Source organism: Oxyura jamaicensis, chromosome 23, assembly GCF_011077185.1.
Source record: "Oxyura jamaicensis isolate SHBP4307 breed ruddy duck chromosome 23, BPBGC_Ojam_1.0, whole genome shotgun sequence".
Taxonomy (NCBI): Eukaryota; Metazoa; Chordata; class Aves; order Anseriformes; family Anatidae; genus Oxyura; species Oxyura jamaicensis.
This window is the reverse complement of record NC_048915.1, coordinates 5,648,877-5,674,453: the sequence shown is the minus strand read 5'-3', so window position 1 is coordinate 5,674,453 and position 25,577 is coordinate 5,648,877. Positions and strand designations below refer to the sequence as shown.

At 70.6% G+C, this 25,577-nt stretch overlaps 1 protein-coding gene across 1 annotated transcript; it reads left to right on the top strand.

Annotated features, from left to right (window-relative positions):
* The first annotated feature begins 1,157 nt into the window (after positions 1-1,157).
* Positions 1,158-24,939, top strand: COL16A1 (collagen type XVI alpha 1 chain). Its single transcript, XM_035345491.1, has 72 exons — positions 1,158-1,286; positions 4,789-4,888; positions 7,039-7,101; positions 7,218-7,335; positions 9,208-9,331; positions 9,417-9,692; positions 9,770-9,850; positions 10,097-10,231; positions 10,479-10,532; positions 10,952-10,987; positions 11,289-11,324; positions 11,683-11,709; positions 11,862-11,924; positions 12,060-12,101; positions 12,188-12,232; positions 12,382-12,417; positions 12,698-12,760; positions 12,860-12,904; positions 12,978-13,073; positions 13,181-13,219; positions 13,623-13,667; positions 13,906-13,941; positions 14,067-14,183; positions 14,273-14,308; positions 14,394-14,429; positions 14,548-14,640; positions 14,756-14,803; positions 14,909-14,944; positions 15,038-15,091; positions 15,168-15,284; positions 15,356-15,391; positions 15,498-15,605; positions 15,707-15,829; positions 15,906-15,959; positions 16,027-16,068; positions 16,468-16,503; positions 16,715-16,768; positions 16,966-17,034; positions 17,141-17,194; positions 17,285-17,311; positions 17,392-17,457; positions 17,540-17,593; positions 17,680-17,733; positions 17,836-17,889; positions 17,999-18,043; positions 18,140-18,256; positions 18,588-18,623; positions 18,753-18,833; positions 18,938-18,982; positions 19,328-19,372; positions 20,500-20,553; positions 20,677-20,730; positions 21,081-21,134; positions 21,269-21,313; positions 21,423-21,476; positions 21,601-21,636; positions 21,866-21,928; positions 22,008-22,079; positions 22,204-22,257; positions 22,345-22,389; positions 22,515-22,559; positions 22,696-22,749; positions 22,835-22,888; positions 23,003-23,053; positions 23,256-23,345; positions 23,441-23,476; positions 23,550-23,594; positions 23,702-23,890; positions 23,970-24,036; positions 24,124-24,300; positions 24,414-24,491; positions 24,574-24,939. Exons 1-72 carry the CDS (start codon positions 1,269-1,271, stop codon positions 24,774-24,776), a joined length of 4,935 nt encoding a protein of 1,644 aa, XP_035201382.1. The 5' UTR covers positions 1,158-1,268; the 3' UTR covers positions 24,777-24,939.
* The last annotated feature ends 638 nt before the right edge of the window (positions 24,940-25,577 follow it).

The following is a 25,577-nucleotide window of genomic DNA, read 5'->3' as shown; positions in this document are numbered from 1 at the left end:
ATTAATCTATGAGCAAATGAGTAACTCTGGAGGCAATTACCCTGCAATCTAAGAGGGAACGTGGGGTGCCTCGTGCTGCCCCGGCAGCCCTGGCTGCTGCCTACTGCCCGCCACTGTGCCCCTGCCTCGGGGCTGGGGGGAGGCAGGGGGCTGGGGCAGGAGGGTCCCGGCCATGGGGGTAGAGCAGAGGTGGGACCCGAGTCTGGGGCAGCCCCCAGGGAGAGGAGCTCAGGGACTAACAGGGTCTGGGTGGTGTTAACCCCTGGTGTGCGCCAGGGGCTCAGCACCGAAGCCCCCCTGTGGTGTGCCCTAACGCACCAGGAGGGCTGCGCTGGTGGGAAGCACCCCCTGGCCATGGCTCGGGGGTCCCTGGCAGAAATCCAAACCCCCCCCCCCGGGCTCGTTTCGGCAGGGACACGCTTGGCATGGGCTGGGGGTGAGCAGGAAGCACCCCACAGTGCTCCCCCCTGGGACAGGCGATGTTCCCACGGGCATGAAGTGGGGACCCAGGGTCTCCATAAGAAGGATGCTGCTTGGTTTGGACTAGTGCTTTTCGAGGTGCTGGTTTGCTCCTCACCTCTGTGGTGGTGCTGGGCAGGGCTCTCTGGCTCCTCCCAGCGACCCACCAGAAGCTTACTGGTTCCTACTGGTGTGCGGCCAGCGGAGGAGTGGTGCCAGGCGGGGGGTGGCTGTGGGCACAGGCGACGCGCACCCAAAGGCCTCCGGGGTCTCTCCTCGGCCCCTGGTGCCCCATCCCATACTAATGGCACAGCCCAGCTCGTCCCAGCACTGCCCAGTTTGCGTCTGGGTGCTGGGGCTGGAGGCTGCGGCGCTGTACTGGGAGCAGAGAGGCAGCGAGCCGGCGCTGGGCTGGGGCCAGCTCCAGTTGTGCAACATCTGGGGGCCACGGGCGGCACTGGGGGGATTGGGGCTGGGGCTGGGGCTCGGAGCTGCAGCAGGGGCTCAGCTGCGGGGCTGGGGCTGGGGCTGAGCTCCGCTGGATGGTGCTGAGGGCACCGGTGTCCCCCCCACCCCCCCCCCGGCACTGCTCGCTGCTCTTTTGGCCAGGCTGCTCCTTTTGCTAAGAATAGCAGCCGCCCGTTCCTTGGGAGCCTTCTCTGCCTCCCCGCGCTCTGATCCAGCCCGTCCCGTGCTTCGGGGGACCCAGGGCCGGCCCCCGGTCCCTTCTTTCCCTCCCCAGCCTGCCGCAAGAAGCAGCGTCAGGGTTTCCTGGGGCATCTGGTGGCAATTAGCAGCTTTTATTACTCATGGAGACGCCATATGCGGTGGGGGAACGGAGCCCGCCCCAGCGGCGCAGGATCGCGGGGGGACGGGAGGGGGCTGGGGGGTTCATGGTGCTGGCAGCCATCTGTGGGGTGGGGGGTGCACAAAGGGGGGGGTCACCAGCCCCAAATCCTGCGGTGGGCAGGGGGGTTGTGGCTCCGGGAGGTGCCCGGAGGCCGGGGGCAGAGGGCCCAAAGCCGGGTGCTTGGGGGGGGGGTCCGGGGGGGGGACAGAGCAGGTTGGAGAGCGCCGGAGCCATTTTCCATCTGCAGCTTCCATCTGAGCCGCTGCGCTCTACAGAGCCGCTCCCCGTGCCAAAAACGTTGGGTTTTGGGGGGCGGAAACGATGGAGAAAACACTCAGACGGCGAGCGGGCGGCACGGAAAGTTCCTCGCCTGGCTTCCCGGCGCCTCCGCCTCCCCTTCCCGGCGGTTCCACCAAAAAGGGGGAAAGCTGCTGCTTTTAGTGCTGCTGCTGCAGCCGCTCGCTGCCGGCCCAAAAAGAAGCCCCCGGGGCCGCTTCCTTCCTGGCAAACGTCGGAATTTGGGGGTTTGTGCCCGAATCCCTGCCGCAGGAATTCCCTCCCGCGCCCGGCGTGCCCGCGCTGCGCGGCGCAGGCGGGGATGCGGGGCTGGAGGCGGGGAGCCCCGCGGGAGCGAGGCCGAGCCGCAGGACGCCCCGATCGCAGGCAAATTGTCTCAAGCTTTAGAAAATTGCAGGGCTCTGCTCCGGATCGGGTTTCTTGGCCGCTGGCGCTGCTTTTTCTTGGAAATTCAGCTTGCCTCGGCATTTTCCATGGCGGGCCAGTGGGTAGGGGCCCACGGTCTTTTCCCGTCCTTGCTCCCGTGCCTGTTTCCTGGGTACAGCCAGCATGGGGCCCCATGCCGAGGAGCTTCGTTTTCTGCTCCAGGGGATGCTGGCATGGGCTGGAGGCAACTTCACCCACTTTGCAGAGCTCGAGGCCGTTGGTGCAGGGGAGCCTTTGGCAGGGCTGGGCAGGAAACCAGCCCTGAGCCTGCACCCGTGCTGGGGGAGCAGGATCCGGCCACCCTCCCCCCGTGCAGGCATGGCGCAGGGGAGCACGAGCCGCACAGGGCTGGGGTTTCTGCGCTGGGGCCAGCAGGGTCCCTGTGTGCCACCAGCCTGGGGACAACCTGCTGGAGGGGGGAACTGAGGCAGGGGATGAGCGGCGTGAAGGGTGGCTGCCAGCCCCAAAGAGGCTTGCAGCTGAATTGGAGGGTGCTGGGAGCTGCTGGCTGTGCTGGCACCACCGAGGGGTGAGAGGAAGGGGTGAGGCTGCTCCTTGAGCCCCCGCAGCACCCTCCACAAGGTTCCCAATTCCTGCTCCTGCTCGCGCCCGGTGTTTGGCACTGCCGGGAGGCCTTGAATGGAGAAGAGCTCGGGGTGAATAATTGTCCGATAAAAAGGAATTATAAAAGTTTTGTTATGTTTCATAGCCACTTGCTTTAATTAGCCTTAATTACTACAGTAGGCGACTCGCGGAAGAATGGAGCGCTCTGTCACCGCATCTCAGGGGCTGTCGGCTGGATAAATGGCAGAGCCGAGGCGCGCTTCAGACGCAGCGCTCGCTTGGTTTGCCCGAGACAGCTTATTTACTGTGGGCTGAATAAATATCAGTTGTTAATTAGAGCGCGTTTATTGAGATGCATGCGTCCCTAACACACATTTGTAAAGCTTCAGTGTAAATAGATTCATCATCATTTGGGAGGAGAGCGGCTGAGCAGGGGCACGTCGGCACCGTGCTGCGCTGGGGGAGAGGGGACACAGGGGACAGCCACGGCTGCTCTGCAGCCCCCAAACCCCAACCCCTGCGGGTCGGTGGCTGCCCTGGCTGGGCCCGCTCCCTGCCCGCTCCCTGCCTTCTCCCTGCCTGTTTCATGCCCATTCCCTGCCTGTGGGGCTGCAGTGGAAAGCCATCAGCTCTGCTGCTGGGGACGAGAAGGAGCCTGGGCAGTCGCAGGGACCCGATCCCAGGGCTCAGCCGAGCTCCAGCCCCAGACACCTCAACCCTGCCAGGCTGTCCCCAGGTCCCCAGGCAGCTGGGACACTGTGGGGTCTGGCTGTCCCCCTGCTGCTGCATCCCCTGGGGCCTGGCCCAAACCTGGGATGTCCCATGAGTGCAGGAGCATCCCGGGAGGACACCCTTTGACCCCCACCACTGGCTATTCTGCTCAGCACCCACTGCCACCGGGGCCAGGACCAGAGTTCCCCTTGTGTCCTGGTGTCCCCCTGTGCCCTGGTGTCCCCCCTATGCCCCAGTGTCCTCCTGTACCCCGGTGTCCCCCAATGAGCCGGTGTCCCCCCGTATCCCCGTGCTCCCCAGGGATGCTCCCCAGGGACCGAGCCGAGCCCCCGGGGATGGGGAGGGGTGGCCGGGAGGGCGCTGCCGGTGCCGACCCCCCCGGGTTAGGGGGCGGCGGTACCAGGCGCCCCGACGGGAGAAGGAAAAGGAGGAAGAGGAGGAGGAGGAGGGCGGGGAGGCGAAGGCGGGCGGCGGCTCGGGTCCCCCCGCCCCAGGCAGGGGAAGCGGAGGGCGGGCAGCGTCTGGGGGGCGGCTCGGGCCCCCCCGGCAGGAGGCGGGGAAGGCGGCGAGGGCGGCTCGGCACGGCTCGGCACGGCACGGCTCGGCACGGCTCGGCTCGGGTCCCAGCGCCCCGGGCCGGAGGGAGCCGCGGAGCCGCCCCCGCCGCCGCCCGCCCCGAGCCCCGCAGGTGAGCCCCGGGGGGCTGCGGGCGGCCGGGGGGCGGGGGGGGGGGGGGGGGCGCCCCGCCCCCCACCGGCCCCACCACACCCCCCGCGGGAGCCCCCCGGGGTCGGGGGGCACGGGGGGAGCAAAGAGCCAGGACATAAAGCTGGGGCGCAGGGGAATAAAGCTAGGGGCCAGGGGGGTAAACCCAGGGAATAAAGCTGGGGTGCGGGGGAATAAAGTCGGGGTGCAGGGGGATAAAACCAGGGAATAAAGCCGGGGTGCAGGGGGATAAAGCCGGGGTGCCGGGGGTCCCGCACTGCCGAGCCTGGGGCCGAGGGCGCAGCGGGGAGCGGAGCTGAGCGTCTCCGGTCTGTCCCGGCGCCGGCTGCCTGCAGCCCTGCCTTGCCTCGTGGCAGGAAGCAGGCAGGAGGGAGGCCAGGTCGGGGTGACCTGGGGGGTTTTTGGGGCACCCCAGGGGGCTGGGAGTGAAACGGGAGGGACCAGGACCTGCCCGGGGGTCTGGAGCAGGAGACACCTGGGGCTCTGGGGCTCCTCGGCCCCTGCGTTTCCGCAGTTTCGGTGTAAACCTGGATGCTGGGGTTGGCAGGTTGGGTTGCACCCCTGAATGCTGGGGCCTTGTCAGGTCCCAAAAGGCTGCCTGAGTCATGGCCGAGTGGTTCAGAGCCTCCTCTGCACCCGTGGCTTTGCTGGCAGTGTCCCAGCATGGGACGGCTTGGGGCTCAGCCGGTGCCCCCCGTGTACCCGTCTCACTCTGCCCCATCTCTCACTTCCAGGCAGCCGTGTCGGCCCCAAGCACCATGAGGGGGCTCTGGGCCCTTGTGCTTGGGGGGCTCCTCAGTGCCTGCGAGGGGAAGGAGCCGCCACAGGCAGAAGGTAAGAGGCACCGAGAGCGAGGGTGTGGGGTCTGCACGCTCCGGGGTTTGCATGGGAACGATCCCATCCCCCCTCGCCTGTCCCTGGGTCCCCAGGGAGACAAGGGAAGGGATGGGAGGGCAAGGAATCGAGGGGCAGAGGTGGCTGGGGACCACCGTGACCGTGCCGGGCCCCCACGTGCCGGCACCGCTCTCTGGGCAGCAGGGCAGGCTGCGTGCACCGCTCCCTGCGCGCGCGCCAGCTGTGCAGGCTCTGGGGCTTCGCTCGGCATCCCGGGTGGGCGCGGGGCCAGGGCGAGCAGCGCCAGCCCTGCCGTGAGGAACCAGCCCGGGGACACCCCGTTCCCGCCCGCAGCACCGGGAACACCCCGCGGGCCGGGCCGAGCTGATGGAAGGAGCGGGCTTGGCCATGCTCCAGCCCCGGGGCGCTCGCTGCCAGCTGGCGGGGACGGCAGCTCCGTCCGGCAGCGCCTGCGGGAGCAGCGATGGCTGCTCGGGGCAGTGGTGAGGTTGCACGGGGCTGTCGGGGGCAGTTTGGCCTCCTGCTGCAAGGTTTGGCCATGGTGCATGGCAAGAGCAGAGGGCTCGGGGCTGTCCCCAGGCTGTGGGGACGGGTGGGTGACAGTGAAGCCGTCAAGGGTCCTGGCTGAGCCATCCGCGGCCGTGCATGGGTCGCAGCGTGGGGCAGCTCGGGGCGAGTTCGAGGCGGATGGCGGGGAGGAGCTGCTGGCAGCAAGGCCGTGGTTGCATCAGTCTTTGCGGGGGCGGAGCGGGGCCTCATCCCGGCAGGGCCCGGGCCGTGCGGGTGGCTGCGGTCCCTTCGGCACAGCCGGGGTGCCCGGGGTGGCTGAGCCCCATCGGCACGACTGGAGCGCCTGGGACCAGCCCTTCCCGGTGGTTTCCATGCCAGAGCCATGAGCTCATGGCTGAGGCCCTGTTCCATGGAGCAGGAGGGGCCCCCACGTCAGAGCAGGGAGCAGCGCACACCTCTCCTGAGCAGCCCCCCATGGCATGGCTGTGCCGGCATGGGCAGCCCCGTGCTGCTCTGCTGAGGTCCTGGTGCAGCGTGGGGGTGCCCAGCTGGGTCTGTGCTAGGGACCTGTGCCGGGAAACGAGGGCCTCCCAGTGAGGAGAGGCAGCACCGGGGCTGGGACAGCTTCAAAGCAGACAGCACCCGGGCTGAGGCATGTTTCTCCAGCTGCCCCCTGCCCCAAGCGCGATGATCTCAGCGGGAGGGAGCTCTGCCTCCAGCACCAAATGTGCTGCAGGGCCAGCTCCAGCATCACGAGCGAGTGCTCAGGCTCGGGGAGAGGCACTGTGGGGGTGCTGGGTCCCAGGCAGAGGCGGAGGTGAGCGGAGCAGCTGGGGCCAGAACGGCAGCGCGGGGCCGGAGCTGCCCTTGGGGCGGGGGCGGTGAACGGCCAAGGGCTGCTCCGGGGCCGGTGCGCGCACCGAGACGCAACAAATTCCTCCTTCAGTACACCCTTGTTTCCTCCCCTGTCTCACGCCTCCCAACATCTGGTAGCATCCAGCGGAGGTGGATTCATGGTGCTGGAGCAGTGATGGATCAGCGCAGTGCTGTGCAGCGCTGCCTTCCCTGTGGTCAGGGCTGACACAACTTTTCCTGCTGTCCCCGTTCCCTGTGGGCCACGCTCAGCACTGCTCGGCACCTCGCCATCACCTCTCCATCCCCTGGCCTGTCCCCACGTGCCACCAGCTCCGAGGACACCAGCAGGACGGGACGGGACGGGACGGGACGGCCACAGGCAGCTCTGGGCGCCGTCTCCCCGCCGTGGGTGGCCGCGGTGCCTGGCTGATGTCCTGATGCCGATCCCAGGCGCGGGGCTGTTTTGAGGCAAAACGTGCCGCGACTGGGAAAAGCATTTCACCTGGGGAGCTTGCTGTGGGAAGCATCCGGGGCCAGCTCAGAGTTTGTCTGGTCAAAACATACAGCTCTGCTCCTGGCGGGTGGTTTGCGAGGCGCTGGAGCTGCCGTGGGAGCGGCGTCTGCTGGATCCGCACTGCCCTGCGCCTGCCAGCAGCACCGGCGTGCCGGGGGCTGGCATGAGATCCTCACTGCGGACCTGGCACGGAGCACAGCCCCTGCATGTCCCTGGGGACACTGTGGTGACACGGTGGTTTGCCTTGCAGGGGAGCTGTGCCCACAGCTCTGGGACGAGGACCTCGTTGGGGACAAGTATGAGAACATAACGGGTAAGGAAACGGGGCCCCACTGCGGGATGGGCTCTGCGCCCTGCCTGGGGAGGGTCAGCCTCGGCACCTGTGCCATGGCCACCTCTCACCGCCTCCTCCCCGGTCCCTGCCCGCAGGTTTTAACCTGATCAAGCGGTTTGACCTGCTGAAGATCTCCTCCATCAAGAAAGTGCACGGCCTGCGGGGCCCGGCGGTGCTGCGGCTGGGCGCGGTGCCGCTGGTGCAGCCCACGCGGTGAGTGCGGGCGGCTCGCGGGGTCCCCCCACGTCCCGCAGTGCTCCCACTCTCTGCCCCCCCAGCTCACCCCGGCCACCCCATGTGTGGGACCCGGCTGCTGCAGCCCTGCTCTGCGTGGGCAAGGGTGGGCAGCAAATGCAGCGGGGCTGTGGCACCCAGGGGGCCGCAGAGGTGCTGTGGGCACGGCGCCGGGCTGCCTGAAGCCATCTTTCTCCTCGAAAGTAAATCATGGGCTGAAGCAGCTCGGTGGGCTGCGGCCAGCCCTTACGCAACCGCCGTGCTGTGGATGCTCTGTGTTTGCTCTCCTGAACTTGGCAGGAGCTGGTTGGGGTCTAGACGAGCTCACAAGGCTGCGCAGCGCCGAGCAGGGGCTGCCGGCTGTGCTGGGGCCGTGGCTGGCTGCTGGGGGAGCCCAGCCCGCGGCTCCGCTGTCTCCATTGCATCCTGTCCACCCGTGCCCCAGGCTCTGCTCTCCCCCCTGTGCCAACCCGCGGGGCTGGCAGCATCCCTGCCAGCGTGGCGTGTGGGAGAGCGTCCACGTCCCGGGGAGCAGCACAGGAAGCTGCTCCTGCAGGAAGCGGCTGCGGTTTGCACGCCTGATTTGCACGCCCGCCTCCCCCGGCCCGCTTGGCCCCGCGCTGCCCCGGGGCTGGCACGCAGACGTGCCGAGAAGGGGCTCTGCGAGGGGGTTTGGTTTGAGGGGGCACCGTGCGGAGAAGGAGACCCAGCCCTGGCTCCTGACCTGGGCAGCCAAGTCCTTAGATGGCTTTTAGACGGCTGGTGCTCCAGGCTGGTGTTGCTCTTGGCCGGGTGCTTTTGGCAGCCCTGAGCCAGTTCTTGGGAGTGCTCAGCGCAGGGAGAGCCCCAGCAGCCAGGGTGTGAGCCCTGTGCAGGCACCCATGGGTGCCCCTCTGCCCTGGTCCCACTCCTCGGTGCCCGGCAAGAACAGCCCCGTGCCCCGCAGAGGGAACAGCCCACTCCCACGCAGCCACCTTGGTCCTGCTCCAGAGCAGTGGCTTGGAAAATCGCTGGCATGGCGGAGCTGAGGCTGGGAGCAGAGCAGAGCCCAGAGCAAATATTTCCAGCGGTGGAGAGAGCTGCGGGCACGGGTCTGGCCCCGGGGGGGGGGGGGGGGCAGGCAGTGCTGCTGCCCTCCCAGCGTGCGGGGCCGGGGTGCCTGCGGGAGCCGGGTGCTGCCTCGTGCCCCTCGCCTCCGCCGAGCATCCATCCCTTGGGCTCGGGGGCATGCTCCTGGCTGCATGGGGCCAAAATCAGCTGCTGCAGCAATAAATACTGCTGGGTGCTGCAGCCCCCTGGGGGGGGATAGCCAGGTGTTTTGGGGGTGCACAGCGGAGAGGCTGCGCCATGGGGCAGGGCTGGGGACAGAGCCCCCTGGGGCAGGCTGGGCTGCATGGGCATGGTGCTGCTCCACCCCCTCTGCCATGGGGTGCTGGGCTGCGCTCTGGGGAGGACGGGGCGAGCTCCTGTGCCTCGTGGGGTGGGGGGAGCATCCCTGCCGTTTGTCTTGTGTTCAGCTCCTGTTGCACAAGTGCTGGCTCCTCTCGCAGCCAGAGCCCACGTGCGTCCCGCCAGAGACACAAACAGCTCCCGGTCCAGCCTGCACCGCCCCGGGGCTGCGCTCCCCGGCCTGGCTCTGGGGTTGGAGCCATCCCCACGGCACAGGCAGGGTCAGGGAGCCTCGCTCCGTGGTGCCACCCGTGGGAGCAGTCCCATGGGGCTGCCGGGGGCCTGGTGCTGGCGGTGCCCTGGGGGCTCTGGGGCTGGCGCTGCCCCCGGGAGATCGGTGCAAACAGCAGAGCTCGGTGTGGGTCCGGGCGCCCCCGTGCCCCCTGACGCCTGTCCCCGCAGGCAGCTGTTCCCCCGTGGGCTGCCCCCTGAATTCACCCTCGTCCTCACCTTGCTGCTGAAGAAGAACAGCACCGGGGAGCACTGGTACCTCTTCCAGGTCACCGACCGCCAGGGCTACCCCCAGGTATGGCCCTGGGGACACTGGGCACGGTGGCAAGGGGACCTCCGAGCGCCACCATCCCCGAGCACGGTGTCCCCTCTCTGCCCAGCTCTCCCTGGCCGTGCACGGCCCTGAGAAGAGCCTGGAGTTTCAGGCCAGGGCTCCAGGGACCACGTTCGTCAGCACCGTCTTCGCGGGGAAGGCCGTCTCGGCGCTGTTCGACGGGCGCTGGCACAAGGTGGTGGTGGCCGTGCAGAGCCGCGCCGTCTCCCTGCACCTCGACTGCGGCTCCATCTCCTCCAAGCCCCTGGCGCCACGGCGGGCGTTGGCCGCGGAGGGCAACGCCTTCCTGGGCTTGGATGCCGCACGCGGGACCCCGATCAGGGTGAGTCCCCGTGGGGCTGCGGGCGCGGGGTCTGGTGCAGGGTTTGGTCCTCATCCTGCTGCCCCTTCCCACTGCAGTTCGACCTCCAGCAAGCTCACATCTACTGCGACGCCGAGCTGGCCCGGCAGGAGGGATGCTGCGAGATCTCGGCCAGCGGGGTGAGTGCCCCGTGGGCAGCAGCTCCCCTGGTCCTTGGCATCATCCCCAGAGGGGGAAACTGAGGCGTGGCGAGGTCAGCTGTCCCCTGAGGGTCACTTGCTGGGGATGTGGGGGAGCAGAGCAGAGAAACTCAATGCCCTGCACTGCTGGGCACGGTGCAGGATGCATCCTCTTGAAGGGCGCCGGGGTACCCGAGCAGGACTGGAGCTCCGGCCCCCCCCGATCCCTTCCTTCTGTCCTGGCAGTGCCAGCCCGAAGCTCCCAAGACGCGGCGGCAGGCGGAGCTGATGCAGAGCAGCAACCTGATCGAGCTGTCGCCGCAGCAGCCGCAGGGCCGGGTGTACACACGCTGCTTCTGCCTGGAGGAGCCGCTGGGCTCGGTGAGGCTGCGGGGCGGCGCGGCACGGAGCCACGTTGAGTTCCTCCCCTGGAAAAGCCCGGCCTCACTTTTTCCACCACTGTGACGCTGCCGGGAGTGAGGGGGGAGGCTGCTGGCTGCCTGCGTGGGGCTCAGCTCGCTCCCCGAGAGAAATGGGGTGGAGAGGTGGCACCCATGGGTGCCCTGGGTGGGGTAACCTAGGGGTGCACTTGGACGCGTCACCCTGGGGTGCTTTGCTCTCTCCACAGGAGCCATCAAGGGCCTCGGAAAGGAGTGGCCTGAAGGGAGATCACGGGGAGAAGGTGAGGGGAGGTGGGCGAGGGGATCCCAGCCCCGCTGCCCCGCTCCCAGCTCGGCCCCTGCTCCTCTTCCTCCTGCCTCCGCCGCCCTCGGGCACTTTCTGCCGCTGCCAGCGCCGCCGCAGCGATGCCGTCAGGAAGCGGCTCGTCTGCTCCCCCGAGCAGGAATTCAGGCCCCACTTGCTCTCTGCTGCTGCTGGAGCGATCCCAACCGCAGCTCAGGGCCTCTTTGTTCCCTCCGAGCGGCTGCTGAGCTGGGAAATGTCTCCAGCACACCCCGTGCCCTGCGCCCGCGGTGGGCTCCTGCTGGGCATCCCTGGGGGGCAGACGGGTCCCATGGCACGGGCTGGGGGTCAGAGGGGGGCAGCTGGAGCCTGCCTGGCTTGTCTTCTCACCCTCTGCTCCATCTTCCTTCCCCACAGGGCTACAAGGGCCTGCTGGGGACACGCAGCGAGGAGGTAAGGCTGGAGGGGAGCCCTGGGGTGCCCCCGGCCCTGCCGCCCCCCTGGGAGCGTGCTGGAGCGGCCGCTTTGGCTCGGCGGAGCTGTGGTCAAGCCACAAAGCCGCAGGGAGAGCCTGTGCCAGGCCAGGCGCTCTCCTCGCCTCCCCAGGGAGGCTGAAAGCCCTTTCCTCGGGTTTCCCTTTGCCCTGGGCAACCCCGAGGTGCCGGGGGAGGAGCCCCATGGGTTGGGGGTGCGTGGGCAGCGGCCGTGGGCTTGTGCGGGGTGCGGATGCAAGCACCGTGTCTGTCTCTTTCAGTGCCCCCCCTGCTCGCCGCGGACATCTCCGGCCAACGTGAGTGCCCTGGGCAGCACCGGGAGCGGGGCACCAGCCCCTGCCTGCCCCGGGGCCAGATGGGGCGCTGGGTCTGTGCTCGGGTGCTGGCCCCCACGGGTCTCCCATCACCGCTGCGCCTCCTGGCCCCGGCAGCGTCTGGCTGCGGGGAAGGTCTGATCCCTTCCAGATGTGGCCCCATTCCTGCGGCGACCTCTGGCTGGGGGCAGGGGGTGCGGAGGGGACAGGATGCTCAAGGTCCTGCCTGTCGGGGGTGGCATTTGGGGACGGGGCAATGGGGAGGAAAGGGGCTGCAGGGAGGGAGGTGCGTCTTCTGGGGTGCCGGGCGCTGTGTGCCACCTCCATGCTGTCTCCCTAGGTCACGCTCGGTCCCCCAGGACCCAAGGTAGGTTTGTGTCCCCCCCCCCCAGCCCCAGGACCCCCAGCTGGCTCTGGTCGGGACACGGCTGTGGGGACCCTCGGCTGTGCCAGGAGCTGGGGGCACACCTGGACACGGGGACAGCAGCGTCACACCTCGCCGCCCTCTTTCTCTTGCAGGGAGGGAAGGGTGAGCGTGGCCTGCCCGGCTCCTACGGCAGCAAGGGGGAGAAAGGCGACCGCGTGAGTGTCCCCGGCAGTGCCCCCCCTGCCCAGGGGTGCTCCCTGTGGGGGTCCCCAGGCCGTCGGGAATCCCCTGCCTTGCATAAATGCTCCTGAGCCACGTCTCCCCCTGAGCCATCTCCTCTCCTCCCACAGGGTGCTGACTGCGTGCGCACAGACCCCGGTGGCCCCGTGCAGGTGAGACCCCCTCCCTCCACACCCCCCCTGCTCTGGCACCCCCCCAGCTCCAGCACCCCCTCACCACCTCCACCTTCTCTCCCCAGTGCGCCGAGGGGCCGCAGGGCGAGAAGGGACAGCGGGGAGAGGTGGTAAGTGATGGGGCTGGGGGTCCCTGCTCGCCGCGGCCAAGTTCACTCTGCAGGCTGTAAAAACATTCGTGCACGCATCCTGCGCGGGGGCGCTGGGTCCGGGCACGCCGGGGTCCTGCTGACGCTGCCCTCTCTGTCCCACCACGCAGGGGCTGCCAGGGGCGGCGGGTGCCGACGGGCAGAAGGTGAGGACAGCGCTGGGGATGTGGCAGTGGGGACGTCTGGGCACGAGCTGGGTCCTTGCGGTGCCGCCCCCGGCAGCGTGGGGGTCTGGGGACCTGCAGAGCCCAGCGGGGTCCTCGAGAGCTTTGCTGGGGAAGGGGCTTGGGGATGTGGGGCGGTGGTAGCGGGGACATGGGGCAGCGGTGTGACGCTAAATAAGTGGGGACAGGGACCCCTGGGGCTCGGAGGGGACGAGCCTCTGCACAGGGGAGGTGGCGCCGGTGACGCTCGTCTGTCCCCCAGGGCCAGAAGGGTGAGAAGGGCGACGGGGGACTCCAGGGCAAGCCGGGCCGCCCGGGCCGTGATGTGAGTAGTGCCTGGTGGTGCCCGGCTGTGGGGCAGCAGGATCCAGCACCATCCTGCTCTGTGCCACACATGGCACTCACCCCTCTCCCTCCCCACCAGGGCCGGCCCGGAGAGATCTGCGTGGTGGGCCCCAAGGGCCAGAAGGTAGGCGGGGGTCCGGGGGGGGTCGGGGCACCCAGGAGCAGCGCTGGCACGGACACGGCTCCTTGCCTTTCAGGGCGACCCCGGCCTCGTGGGACCCGAGGGGCTGGCTGGCGAGCCGGGGCCACCGGGCAAGCCGGGCTCGCCGGGCATCGGCTTTCCGGGGAAGCCGGTAAGGGGCCGTGCCGTGGGGCATCGCCACGGGAGGGGGCGGCGAGATGCCCCGTGGGGATGAAGAGGGGGCACAGCAGAGCTGATGCCAGCCTCTGTCCTTTTCAGGGCGACCCCGGTGGCCCCCCAGGTCCAAAGGGAGAAAAGGTGAGCAGGGGGTGTATGGAAGGGGTCCTGGCTGCCCCCACTGCCCCCCTCCTGCTCGAGGGGCTCCTCACCCGGACCCTCCCCACCCGAGCTGTGGTGCCGTGGCTGGGCGAACCCCCCCGGGGAGCTGGGGGGCTAAGCGTGGGGAACAGGAAGCCCTCACCTGGGGATGGGTGGCTGGGGGGCTGGGGATGCTGAGAGAGCCCTCGGTGGGGGCTCGGCCAGTGCTGGGGTCCCCCAGAGGAGCTGATGCTGGGGGGCACGGAGGAGGCTCCCCGATTTATGGAGCTGGAGAGGAGCGGCTGGGGAGGGAGATCCTGGGCTGGGGGCTGCGGGGCTGGGGGGGGCTTGGGGCCATGGCTTCCACCCCGCCAGGCTCAGGCTCTGCCGTTTCTGGCTGCAGGGCAGCTCGGGAGCTCCTGGACCCGGCGGACCGCCTGGGACATCCGTGAGTACCGAGCGCCGCGCTCGGAGCCAAAGCCGGGGTCAGAGACGGGTTTCTTGGCTTGGGGCCGGGGCTGCCTGGCCGGAGTGGTGCTGGGATCCCAGCCCGGGGCTGGAAGGGCTTTGGGCAGCCCCGCTGGAGGCTGGGACCGACCCCCCCACACCGGGGGGGCTCAGGTGCAGGATGGGCAGAGCTGCAGCGAGCCCACCCCCCAGCTTCAGCCCCTGCCTTCCTCCCACAGGGGCCACCCGGCGGCCTGGGGCCGAAAGGAGACAAGGTGGGTGCAGGGTGGCCCGGAGGGGGGCTGTGCCCACCCCCTGGGCTGGGGGCTGCTCGGGGCACCATGGGGACCCCAGCGAGGTCCCCAGCCCGGGGCTGTGCCTCACTGGCCCCACTCGGCAGGGCGAGCCGTGTGAGCCGTGCCCCACGGTCCCCGCGGGGATGCTCAGCACCGCCGGGCTCCCCGGCCAGCCTGGACCCAGGGGGGAGCCTGGGCTGCCTGGGAAGGACGGGGTCTCGGTGAGTCTGGAGCTGGGAGCTTGTGGGAGGGCACGGGGGTGCCTCTTCTCTGCATCCCTAAAGCTTCCTCTTCGTTTCCCTGCCTCCAGGACAGGCCCGGCCCTGCAGGACCCAAAGGGGACAGGGTAGGTGACACAGGGCTGAGCTCGCTGGGGCAGGGTGATGCCGAGCAGCATCCAGCCCGGCCCAGCTCCTCTGCTTCCTCCCCAGGGAGACCCCGGCATCCAAGGCATGAAAGGGGAGAAGGTGAGTGTCCATCCCACTGTCCCTCTGTCCTGCTGTCCCACCCAGCGTGGGGTCAGCCCCCCGAGCTCAGCGGGTGACCCTGAGCCCCCTGACTGTGCCGTCTCCGTGCCCCTCGCAGGGGGACTCCTGCCTGTCCTGCGACGCCCGCGTCCTCGCCGCGCTGCTGCGGGAGCTCCCCAAGGGGCACGAAGGCGAGCCGGCGCCGCTGCTGGTGAGTGCACGGGGCTGAGCCCCCCCCCCAGAGCCCCGCTGAGCCCCCCCAGCCCCGCTGAGCCCCCGTCCCCATGCCTGTGGGCTGCACGGGTGCTGGAATTGTGACCTTTCAGCAGGGTGAAGCCATCCTCCCCGGGCTGGCTGGCATCAAGGGCGAGAAGGTGGGTGACCTCCCGTGGGATGTGGGTGACCCCCGTGGGACATGTGTGCCCCCCAGGGGTTGAGGGCAGCCCTCGGGGCCGGATCCTGACCCTGCTCTCTTGCAGGGGGCCGGTGGCCAGGAGGGTCCCGCGGGCAGACCGGTGAGTGGGGGGCAGCGCGGAGATGGGGGGCTCACGGTGGGTGCTGGGAGCCCAGGGGCGCTGGGCTGCGCGGTCTCATCTCTGCCCTTGCAGGGGCTCCCGGGGGATAAGGGCGACCCAGGCGTGCGGGGACTGAAAGGAGAGAAGGTGAGCGCTGCGACGGGTCCCTGCGCTGTCCCTGGATGTCCCCAGCCAGGCTGTGACCGGGCTGTGTCCCCCCCAGGGTGAGCCCTGCGGGCAGTGCCCCCCGGCTCCGCAGGCGCTGGAAGGCGCAGCGACGGTGCTGGCCGTGCCCGGAGTGCCAGGGCAGCGGGGCAGGGACGGCCCCCCCGGCAGAGCGGTGAGTGCCCCCGTGGGGTGCCCGTTTGGGGTGCCCGGGGACATCGTGGTCTGATCGCTTTGTTTCCCCAGGGCAAGCCTGGCGACGCCGGCCAGAAAGGGCAGAAGGTGAGGGGATGGAGCGAGGGTCCCAGTGGCAAACTGGGGATGCGGGGGGGGCTGTGGGGCAGGGGCGATGCTGACACCCCCCTGCCCCGTGCCCTCTCCTTGCTAGGGGGCCGCGGGCAGCCCCGGGGACCCGGGCGCACCGGGAATGGACGGCCTCCCGGGGCTGTCGGGTGAGCCGGGCATCAGGGGGCCGGCCGGCCCCAAAGGCGAGAAGGTGAGGACCCTGCAGAGGTGGGGAGGACCCCATCACCCTCTCCTCCACCCCCCCATCCTCTCACCGTCCCGACCTCCCCTGCTCTGCTCCTTCCTCCGCAGGGAGACTCCTGCGAGCCGTGCCCCGCGCTGCAGGGGCAGCTCTCGGACGTGGTGGGCATCCCGGGAAAACCCGGGGCCAAAGGGGAGCCGGGCACCCCGGGCACCGGCCAGCCTGGCAGACCCGTGAGTGCCCCCATCCCGTGGTGCTGCAGGCACCCCCCCAGCCCCGTGCCCCTGCGGTGACCGAGCTGTGTTGTAGGGCAAGCCGGGGCTGCCGGGGATCCGAGGTCCTGCTGGGCCCAAGGGGCTGCAGGTGAGTGGGGCGCTGGGGGTGGGCGCTGGGGGCACGCGGTGCCGCTCACTGCCCCCGGTCTCTGCAGGGCGAGCCGGGACCAGAGGGGATCGGCCAGCCGGGACCGCAGGTGGGTGTGCGGTGCTGTGCCGTGCTGTGTGGTGCTGTGCTGTGCCATGCTGTGTGATGCCGTGCCGTGCTGTGTGGTGCTGTGCCGTGCTGTGTGGTGCCGTGCCGTGCTGTGTGGTGCTGTGCCGAGCCATGCGGTGCTGTGCCATGCTGTGCCGTGCCGTGTGGTGCTGTGCTGTGCCATGCTGTGTGGTGCTGTGCCATGTGGTGCTGTGCCGTTTGGTGCTGTGCCACGTGGTGCCATGTGGTGCTGCGCCGTGCCATGCTGTGTGGTGCTGTGTGGTGCTGTGCCGTGCCGTGCCGTGTGGTGCTGCGCCGTGCCACGCTGTGTGGTGCTGTGCCATGCTGTGCCGTGCCGTGCCAGGCAGCTCTGCCAGCTCTCACTCTCTTTTTTCCTCAGGGAGAGCCCGGCAGCACCGGACCGCCCGGGACCCCAGTAAGTGGCCTCCTGGGCTCCCCGCTCTGTGTGCCGCAGCAGCCCCCAGCCCCCCAGTTCCTGCATCCCCCCCTTGCGACCCCCCTGTGCAGACGGTGACAGCGTGGTCCTGGCCACGCCACGGTGGCACAGTGGCCTTGGGGACAGGGCTGTCACCACTGCTCTCTGGGCAGACTGGTTGGGGAGACCTAATGCCACCTCCCACCCGCAGGGACCCCCCGGAGCCCAGGGCCCCCCAGGAATGGCAGCAGAGAAAGGAGCCAAGGTAAGGGGGGGGGACTGTCCCACCCCCTTGGCAAGCCTGTCCCGGGGCCACATCCACCCCGGCACACCGTGGTGCTGGGGCACGGTGTGGTGCCACGTCCCCCCACCCTGCCTCTTGTCCCCGGGCTCTGCCAGAGCACGGTGGTGGTGCCCCCAGCCCCTCTTTGCCCCCCGGCTCCTGCTCTCCTTTCCCCGCAGGGATCTCCGGGTCCCAAAGGTGCCGTGGGCCCCCCCGGGCCACCAGGACCCAGCGTCACCGGGCCAGCGGTAGGTCCTGCCCCGGGGGGGGGCATTGCCATCCTCCCCCAGCCCCTTGATGCCGGCTGGGGGCTGAGCCCAGGGCCGAGCTTCCTCACGCTCCTCTTCCTCGCAGGGCCCCGAGGGGCAGCGGGGGCTCCCCGGGGTGCCCGGCTCCAGCGGGCTGCCGGTAGGTACGGGACTGGGGAGGGGGGGACGGGGGCACGGCGGGGGACGGGGACCCCTTGCTAACATCCATCTGTGCCTTTCCTCCTCGCAGGGAGAGAAGGGCGCCCAGGGCGAGAAGGTGAGCGGGTGCCAGGGTGGGGATGGGGCTGCCCCCCCTGTGCCCCCCCCGGCCTTTTCCCTCACCTCCTTTTCCTGCAGGGGGACCCCGGGGAATGCGCCTGCCCCCCCAGCCCGCGCCAGGACCCCAGCCACGCTGGGATGCCGGTGAGTGCCTGCGGGTGCCAGCCCCGGCCCCATGGCTTTGTGCCCCCCCCCCCCCCCCCCCCCATCCTCCCTTTCTCCCCAGGGAGCCCCCGGGCTCTGGACCGGGATGTCCTGGCAGCCGCAGCCGGGTCCCCAGGTGGGTGCTGTCCCCGCGCGCGCCGCAGCCGCCGGCCTCAGCCCCGCCTCACCGCCCGTCTCTGCTTCTCTTTTGGGGTGCTGCAGGGTCCCCCCGGAGCCCCCGGCCCCCCCGGCCCTCCCGGTGCCCCCGGCCGCCAGGTGAGCGATGGGACGTGGAGGAGCAGCAGCGTGCCCGGGGGTCGGATCCTGCCCCGCTCTTAGCGAAGGGGTCGGGTGCCCAAGCTCTCTCCTTGGCTCTAGGGGGTCCCAGGACACAACGGCTTGCCGGGGCTGCCCGGGCCGGCTGGAGACCTGGTAGGTGGGGGCTGTGCCCCATGGCCCCCCACCCTGCACCCTCTGGGGAGCGGGGGGCACCCCCCTGTCCCCTCCCGTCCCCTCCCGTCCCCTCCCGCATCCCTTGCAGGGGCCGTTGGCTGTCATGGCCGAGAGGAACATCGAGGTGCTGAAGGTGAGTGCCCGGGGGTCTCTGGGTGATGCCCACCCCCCCACTCAGGGACCCCTGAGCCCCCGGGGTGCCACTGACCCCCCCTCCTCCTCCTCCCAGAACCTCTGCGGGGACTGCGCCCAGCTGCAGGCGGCCTTGGAAGCGCCCGGCGGTGTCAAGGGGGAGAAGGGGGACCGGGGCATGCCGGGCGCCCCCGGCAGCGAGGGCTGTGCTCGAGTGAGTGTTCGCCCAACTCCGGGCACCTGAAAGCCCCCCTGGAAGTGGTGGGCCCTGGGGGCAAAAAGCAAGGATGCTCCCGAGGGCATCGGCTTCTGCAGCGGTGGTGCACAGCAGCAGGCACACGCAGGGCTGGGCACGCTCGGGGCACGCCGTGGGCACGCCTTGGGCACGCCTTGGGCACGCTTGTGCCTTCATCCCATCCAGGATGGGGTGTCTCAGGGGGATAAGGGGGGGACAGCCTCGTCCTGAGCGCCCGCAGGGTTGGCGCTGCGCCCTGGGGCTCTTCTTCGCGCAGGGCGGCCCCGGGTGACTTTGGGTTTTCTTCCAGTGCTTTGCCCAGTTCCCGAGAGCTGAGGAGGCTCGGGTGAGTGACGCGTGCCCCCGGGGCACGGCACCGAATCCCCTTGGGGTGCTTGGCGGGGCTTGGCGGGGCCGTGCAGCGGGCGCTGGGGCACATCCAGCCCCGGTGCTGACGCCGTGCTGCTCCCTGCAGGGTGACAGCCCCGATTCGGACTGCGCGGGCGACCCCGGGCTCCCCGGTGCCCCAGGCATCCCCGGCGAGAGAGGCGAGCAGGTGGGTGCCCCCCGTGCTGCCCCCAACCCTGGCCCTTCCCAAAGGCTGTGGGTGCCCCCCCACTCCCCCTGTGGTCACATCTGATGGCTCCCGTCCCTCCCCAGGGCCCACCGGGACTGCGGGGACCCCCAGGGCCACCGGGGCCCATCGTAAGTACCCCTGCTCGGGTCGGGGGGGTGCTGGGCTGTGCCAGCACCGTGTCACAGCACCAGGGGGGCTCGGAGCCTCTGCTGTGAATCCCCGAGGGGGGCCCAGCGCCCCGCCACGAGGCCGCGGTGATGGGCAGAGGGTCACGGCAGGCGGAGGAGCGTCGCAGCCGCCCCCCCGTGGGGCTGGAGGTGGAGGCGAGGGCGCTGCCAGCCCGGGCACGGAGCAGGAGCCCTGTCTGGCTGGGGCCGAGGTGGCCCCCAGCGGGTGCTCAGTGGCACCCCGAGGGCTCGGCCCTGGTCCTGGGGGGCGCTTCGAGGCCGTGACGTCCCTGTTTTTCCCCTCAGGGCCCCCCAGGCTTCCCTGGAACGCAGGGCGCACCCGGACTGCCCGTAAGGACCAGCACGGCTCCGCTCTGTGCCGTCTGTCGCTGCCGCTTGGTTTGGCTGTGCCCTGTGTCCCCCCCCCAGCCCCGCGGCACCGGGCAGTGACCCCGGGAGCAGCCTCCCCCAGCTCTGCACCCCTTCCTTTCACCACATCTCCATCCCTGCTTTCCATCTCCATCGGGGGGCTCCCGGTGGGCTCAGGCTCAGGAAGGGACGCCCTGAGCTCGGTGACCTGGCCACCCGGGCCGGGTCCCTCACCGGCACGGCCCCCGGCGGTGCCAGGGTGGCCGCGGCACCAGGCCTGGTGTGCTGGGTGCCCCGGTGTGCCTGCGGCACGGCACAGCTCCCACGGGCGGGCTGGGTGCCCCCCAGGCACCCGTCTGCTGCCCCCTGCCCTCCCGGGGGCACAGGGGCTCCCCCTCACCACCCCCCCGGGTCCTGACTCCCCCAGGAGCAGCCTCCATCCACCACCATCTCCATCTGCACCTCCATCTCCATCCTCATCCTCATCCTTCCTCCCGGTGGCGGCGGGGCCGGCGGCTGTCCTGTGTCGGTGGCTCCGGGCGGATCCTGTCCTGCTGCGTCCTGCTCCTGTCCCCTCGCCCTCTAATGTCACCGTAACAGCTCCGTCCGTGGGGGGCTCTGGGGGGCTCTGGGGGGCTCTGTGGTCGTCGCTCTGCGGTGTCAGCCTGTCCTGTCCAGCCTCCACCACCTCGGCACCACGTAACCCCCACTAACCCTGGTCTGTGCCACCGAGCCTGGGGGCTCCTGGCTGTCACCCGTGTCACCTGTGTCACCCGTGTCTTGTGTGCCCCGGGAGGACGGGGAGCAGCGGGTGCCCCCGCCGCGGTCTGAAGGTGCCCTGGGCAGTGTTGGGTGCTGGCAGGGGGGCACCCGTGCCTCCCCCCACCCCCGGCTGGGCTCTCTGCAGCCCCCGGGGCTGCCTGGGGGTCCTGGCACAGGGTGGGGGGCGCAGCAGCAGGAGGGTGCCCCGGGTGTGTGTGGTGGCACCGGGGCAGGACGGGGGGCAGGTCGCAGCCCCGGGGGGCTCTCAGCCCACGCTCCCTGTGGGTACAGCCCCGGGCAGGGGCTGCAGGAGCCCCCCCCCCAGCTCCTCTCTTCTCCCCTCCAAGGGTCTCCAGGGGGAACGCGGCCCAGCCGGGCTGGCCGGAGCCAAAGGGGAGCCGGTGAGTGCGAGCACCCTGGGGTGGCAGGGGGGCACTGGGGGGGGGACAGGGTACACCCTGCAGGCTCTGGGCACCCCCCTGGGGGGGTCGCAGGCAGCTCAGCACCATCTTCCCCCTGCACAGGGACCTCCAGGGCAGCCCGGCTACCCCGGTGCCACGGGCCCCCCCGGCCTTCCTGTGAGTACTGCAGGGAGCCCGGCACTGCCTGCCAGCCCCCTGCCACCCCCTGTGTCCTTGTGTCCCCCCCATGCTTGTGTCCCCACACTGCCAGGGTCGGGGACACCACGTCCCTGCAGGGCTCACCCCTGCCCCATCCATCCTGTGCCCCATTTCTCCCCAGCCTTCCCCCATCCATCCCAGCACCCCATTCATATCCCAGCTGCACCCCACGTTCCAGCTGCACCCCACGTCCTCCCCTCTGTCCCCCCGTGTCCCCCCTGTCCCCCCGTGCCCCATGTCCTATCTGTTCCCCATATCCCGCCTCGTCCCCTGCCCTATGCGGGGCCTCCATCTCCTTCCCTCCCCAGGGCATCAAAGGCGAGCGAGGCTACGTGGGCCCCCCCGGGGAGAAGGGGGAACCGGTGAGTGGGGCCGGGCTGTGCCCATCGCTGCGGGACCGAGGGGCCGGGGCTCCCCCGGGTGCCCCCCTCGCCGTGGGCACGGGGCTGGGGTCCCTGCAGCCGCCCCCACCTGAAGCCTCTGCTCCTTTTTCCAGGGCCCCCCCGGCTTGGACGGCCTCCCCGGTGCCGTGGGGCCTGCGGTAGGTGCGGGGATGTGGGGAGGGATGGGGGGGCTCAGCGCTGGCCCTGGGGACCCCCAGTGTTGGCCATGGGGACCCCCAGGGGCTCACGTCCCCAACTCTCCTGCAGGGACCGAGGGGCGAGCGGGGGCTCCCGGGCAGCTCCGGTGAGAAGGGCGACCAGGTGAGCGTCCCCGAGGGACCCCGTCCCTACAGCCCCGTCCCCCCAGCCTCATCCCCGGCTCCCCCCGGGGCGCCCAGGACCCCCATCCGTGGGCAGGACCTGCTCAGCTCCGCTCTCTCCGCAGGGTTTCCAGGGCCAGCCCGGCTTCCCGGGGCCGCCGGTAAGTCGATCCTACGGGGCTGGGGGGAGCACAGGGAGGGGATGGCCCCGGGAGGGGGTGCTGGGGATGTTGGTGTCCCCAGGGGGTCGGGGGGAGAGGTGGGGAGGGGGACGGGGGGCGTGCTGTGGGATGGGGTGCAGAGGCCCCCCGATGAGATGGGTTTGGGGGCAGGGGGGAGCACGAGGGTGGGATCCCATCCACCCACCGTGACCACAGCTCCTCTCCTCAGGGCCCCCCCGGCTTCCCGGGGAAGGTCGGCCCGGCCGGGCCCCCGGGACCTGCAGCCGAGAAGGTGAGTGCATGGGGACAGCGGTGACACCGCTGGCTGGGGTCAGCTCAGGACACCCCTGACCCCCCTGTGGCTCCCGCAGGGCAGCGAGGGCATGCGTGGGCCCACGGGCATGCCAGGCCCCCCCGGCCCCCCCGGCCCCCCGGGCATCCAGGTAAGGGCTCCCCGTTCCCACGCTGGGGGCATCGCAGCGCTCCCATCCCCGTGCTGCTCCCCGGGGACCCCCCCGAGCCGCTCGGGGCCACGTCTCCCTCCGAGCCCCCTCCTTGTCCCCGCAGGGCCCCGCTGGCTTGGAGGGACTGGACGGCAAGGACGGCAAGCCGGGGCTGCGGGTGAGCTGCTGGGCTCTGATGGGTGCTGGGGGCGAGCAGCCACCCCTGCGCCCCCCCCGGACACCCCCAGTGTCTCTCTCTCCCTAGGGTGACCCCGGTCCCCCCGGGCCACCAGGGATGATGGGTCCCCCGGTGAGTGCTGTCTTTCCCTGTCCCCCTCCCGGTGCCCGGTGGGTGTCCCGTGAGCCGTGCCGGTCCCCCCGCTGGCTCTGCACACCCCAGACCTCGACCCCAAACCCGCTCTCCTCTCCCCCCAGGGCTTCAAGGGCAAGCCGGGGCACCCGGGGCTCCCAGGACCCAAGGTGGGTGATGGCACAGGGGGACCCCCGTGTCCCCAGAGCAGCGGTCACCCCGCGGTGGGGACAGCCCCGGGGACCTCGGTCCTGAGGGAGGGTGTCCCGGTGCTGCGCTGCTGCCCGTGTCCCTTTGTCCTTCCAGGGTGACTGCGGAAAACCCGGCCCCCCGGGGAGCACGGGGCGGCCCGGGGCCGAGGTGAGCAACCTGGGGGGGGGGGCACGGGAGCCCTGCACTGGATGGGTCCCACGCCCCCTCCCCTTCATCTTGCTGCTTTCCACAGGGCGACCCCGGCCCCATGGGACCCCAAGGCCGGCAGGGACCCCCGGGGCTCATCGTAAGTGGCTCCGATCCCTTTGGCTGCAGTGGGACGGTGCAGGGAGCTCTGCGGGGCCACGTCCCCCGGGCGGGGGGCATCACCCCCAGCTGAAACCCCCCTCTCTGTCCCCAGGGACCCCCTGGCAGCCCGGGGCAGCCGGGCCCCGCTGGCCTCGCCGGAGTGGTGAGTACCCGCGGGGTGCCCCGTGGTGCCCCCACGACCACCCTGCCCCAGGGGGCACAGCATGAGCATGGGGATGGGACCGGGGGACGGGTGGCCGTCCCCACCCCCGTGGTGGCCGTCCCCACCCCTGTGGTGGCCGTCCCCACCCCGTGGTGGCCATCCCCATCCCATGCTGCCCCCTACACCCAGCTCCATCCCGCAGGGGCTGAAGGGCGAGCGTGGCTCGGCGGGGGACCGAGGTCTGCCGGGGATGCCGGGACAGCCGGGACCACCGGGACACCCCGGCCCACCGGTGAGCGCAGCGGGGGGGTGCCTGGCACCAGGGGGGGATGGGATGGGAGGAACTGTGCCAAGCCCCTCTCACACCTCCCCGCTTCCATTCCACAGGGGGAGCCAGGGCCGGACGGACCCAGCGGTAAAGAGGTAGGAGAGGGGCCGTGTGTCCCAGGGACCCCCCCGGACAGCCGTGCCACCCCGCTCCTCTCTGTCCCCCCAGGGCCCCCCAGGAAAGCCCGGCACCGCGGGACCCGCTGGCCAAAAGGTGAGGGCAGAGCCCGGCTGTGCCTCTGCCGCCACCACAGGACCCCCGAGCCCCCCCGTGGGGCTGGGGGTGCCCCTGGTGAGCGCCCCCTGGCCCCGTCCCCGCAGGGTGAAGCTGGATCCCCCGGCGAGAGAGGGTACCCCGGGGAGAAGGGCAGAGCCGGAGCCCCTGGGGGGCCGGGGAAGAGCGGCTCCATGGGCCCCGTGGGGCTGCGGGGCCCCGCGGGTGAGAGGGGCCCCCCCGGCTCTCCGGGACCTGCGGGCAGCCCCGGGCTGCCGGGCCCCCCGGGGATGATGGTAAGTGGGGGGCAGGAGCCCCGACCCCGTGGGGCAGAGCCGGGGCTCGTTGGCCACAGCCTCTCCCGTGTCCCCCCAGGGGGACGTGGTGAACTACGACGAGATCAAGAGGTTCATCCAGCAGGAGATGAGCAAGATGTTTGATGGTAACAGGGTGGGGGGGGGGTGAGGGACCGGGGCCCCCCAGGCCCCCCCCTCTCCCCCAGTCCCCGCTGAGCTGCGCGTCCCCGCAGAGCGCATGGCGTACTACACCTCTCGGATGCACTTCCCGGTGGAGATGGTGGCGGCCCCGGGCAGACCGGGTCCCCCGGGCAAGGACGGGCTGCCCGGCCGGCCGGGACCCCCCGGCTCCCCGGGGATGCCAGGGCAGATCGGCAGAGAGGGGCGGCAGGGAGTGCCGGGCATGCGGGGTAGGTGCTGCTCACGGTGTCCCCACCGTCCCCAGGCACCCCAAGCACCGGGGTGTCCCCAAGCACCAGGGTGTCCCCGTGCCGGGGTCTCACCCTCCACACATCTCCCCCAGGGGAGCCAGGCGCCAAAGGAGAGAAAGGGGAGAAAGGCGTGGGGATGATGGGGGACAGCGGCCCGCCGGGACCCCCAGGTGAGCCCCCCGCCTCCCCCCACCTGGCTGCTGGCACCGCCTGCCCCGCGCCGCCTTCCTCCACCGCTCTTTTCCCTCGCAGGTCCCCAGGGACCACCGGGCTACGGGAAGATGGGCCCGCCGGGCCCCGTGGGCCAGCAGGGCATCCCCGGTATCCCCGGCCCCCCGGGTGCCACGGGGCCACCGGGCAAAACCGGGCACTGCAGCCCGGCCGAGTGCCTGGGCGCCCTGCCCGTGGAGCAGCCGCTCTTCCAGCCCAAGAACGCCAAGGGCCCCTTCGGCTGAGCCGGCCCCGGGCGCTGCCCGCTGCTGGTTTTATTCTTGCCCCCGTTTTCCAGGGGGCTGCGCCGGTCCCGGGGGGCGCGGGGGGCACGGGGGGCCGCTCCGCTGGGGGTGGCCGTGGGGCAGGTGGATCCTGCCCGGATGAAATACAGCCGAGTGCTGCCCCGCGCCTGGCTCCTCTCGTGGTGTGTCGGCTGAGCGGAATGTCCCTGCCCCTGTCCCCATCCCTGCCCCTGTTCCCATCCCTGCCCCTGTCCCCCTCCCTGCCCCTGTCCCCATCCCTGCCCCTGTCCCCCTCCCTGCCCCTGTCCCCCTCCCTGCCCCTGTCCCCCTCCCTGTCCCTGTCCCCATCCCTGCCCCTGTCCCCATTCCTGTCCCCCTCCCTGTGCATGGGGTTGAGGTCAGAGCCTGATGAGGGGGCTGGTGGTGGTGGGGGTGGTGATGATGATGGTGATGATGATGATGATGGTGATGGTGGTGGTGGTGGTGATGATGATGGTGGCGGTGGTGGTGATGATGGTGGTGATGATGATGATGATGATGATGGTGATGGTGGTGGTGGTGGTGATGGGGGTGGTGGTGACGATGGGGATGATGGTGGTGATGATGATGGTGGTCGTGATGATGGGGATGGCGGTGGTGATGGGGAGGATGGTGGTGATGATGGTGATGGTGAAGATGATAATGGTGGTGATGACGATGGGGATGGTGGTGGTGATGTGGGTGGTGGTGATGATGATGATGGGGATGACAATGATGACGGGGTGATGATGGGGATGGTGGTGGTGATGGGGATATCGATGG

What these genes read in the sequence shown, in the direction of transcription:
- COL16A1 (XM_035345491.1), top strand. An exon ending in GGAGCCGCCACAGGCAGAAG is followed by an intron (nt 4,889 to 7,038) that starts GTAAGAGGCACC and finishes TTTGCCTTGCAG; the next exon opens with GGGAGCTGTGCCCACAGCTC. An exon ending in GGGAGTGCCGGGCATGCGGG is followed by an intron (nt 24,301 to 24,413) that starts GTAGGTGCTGCT and finishes CATCTCCCCCAG; the next exon opens with GGGAGCCAGGCGCCAAAGGA.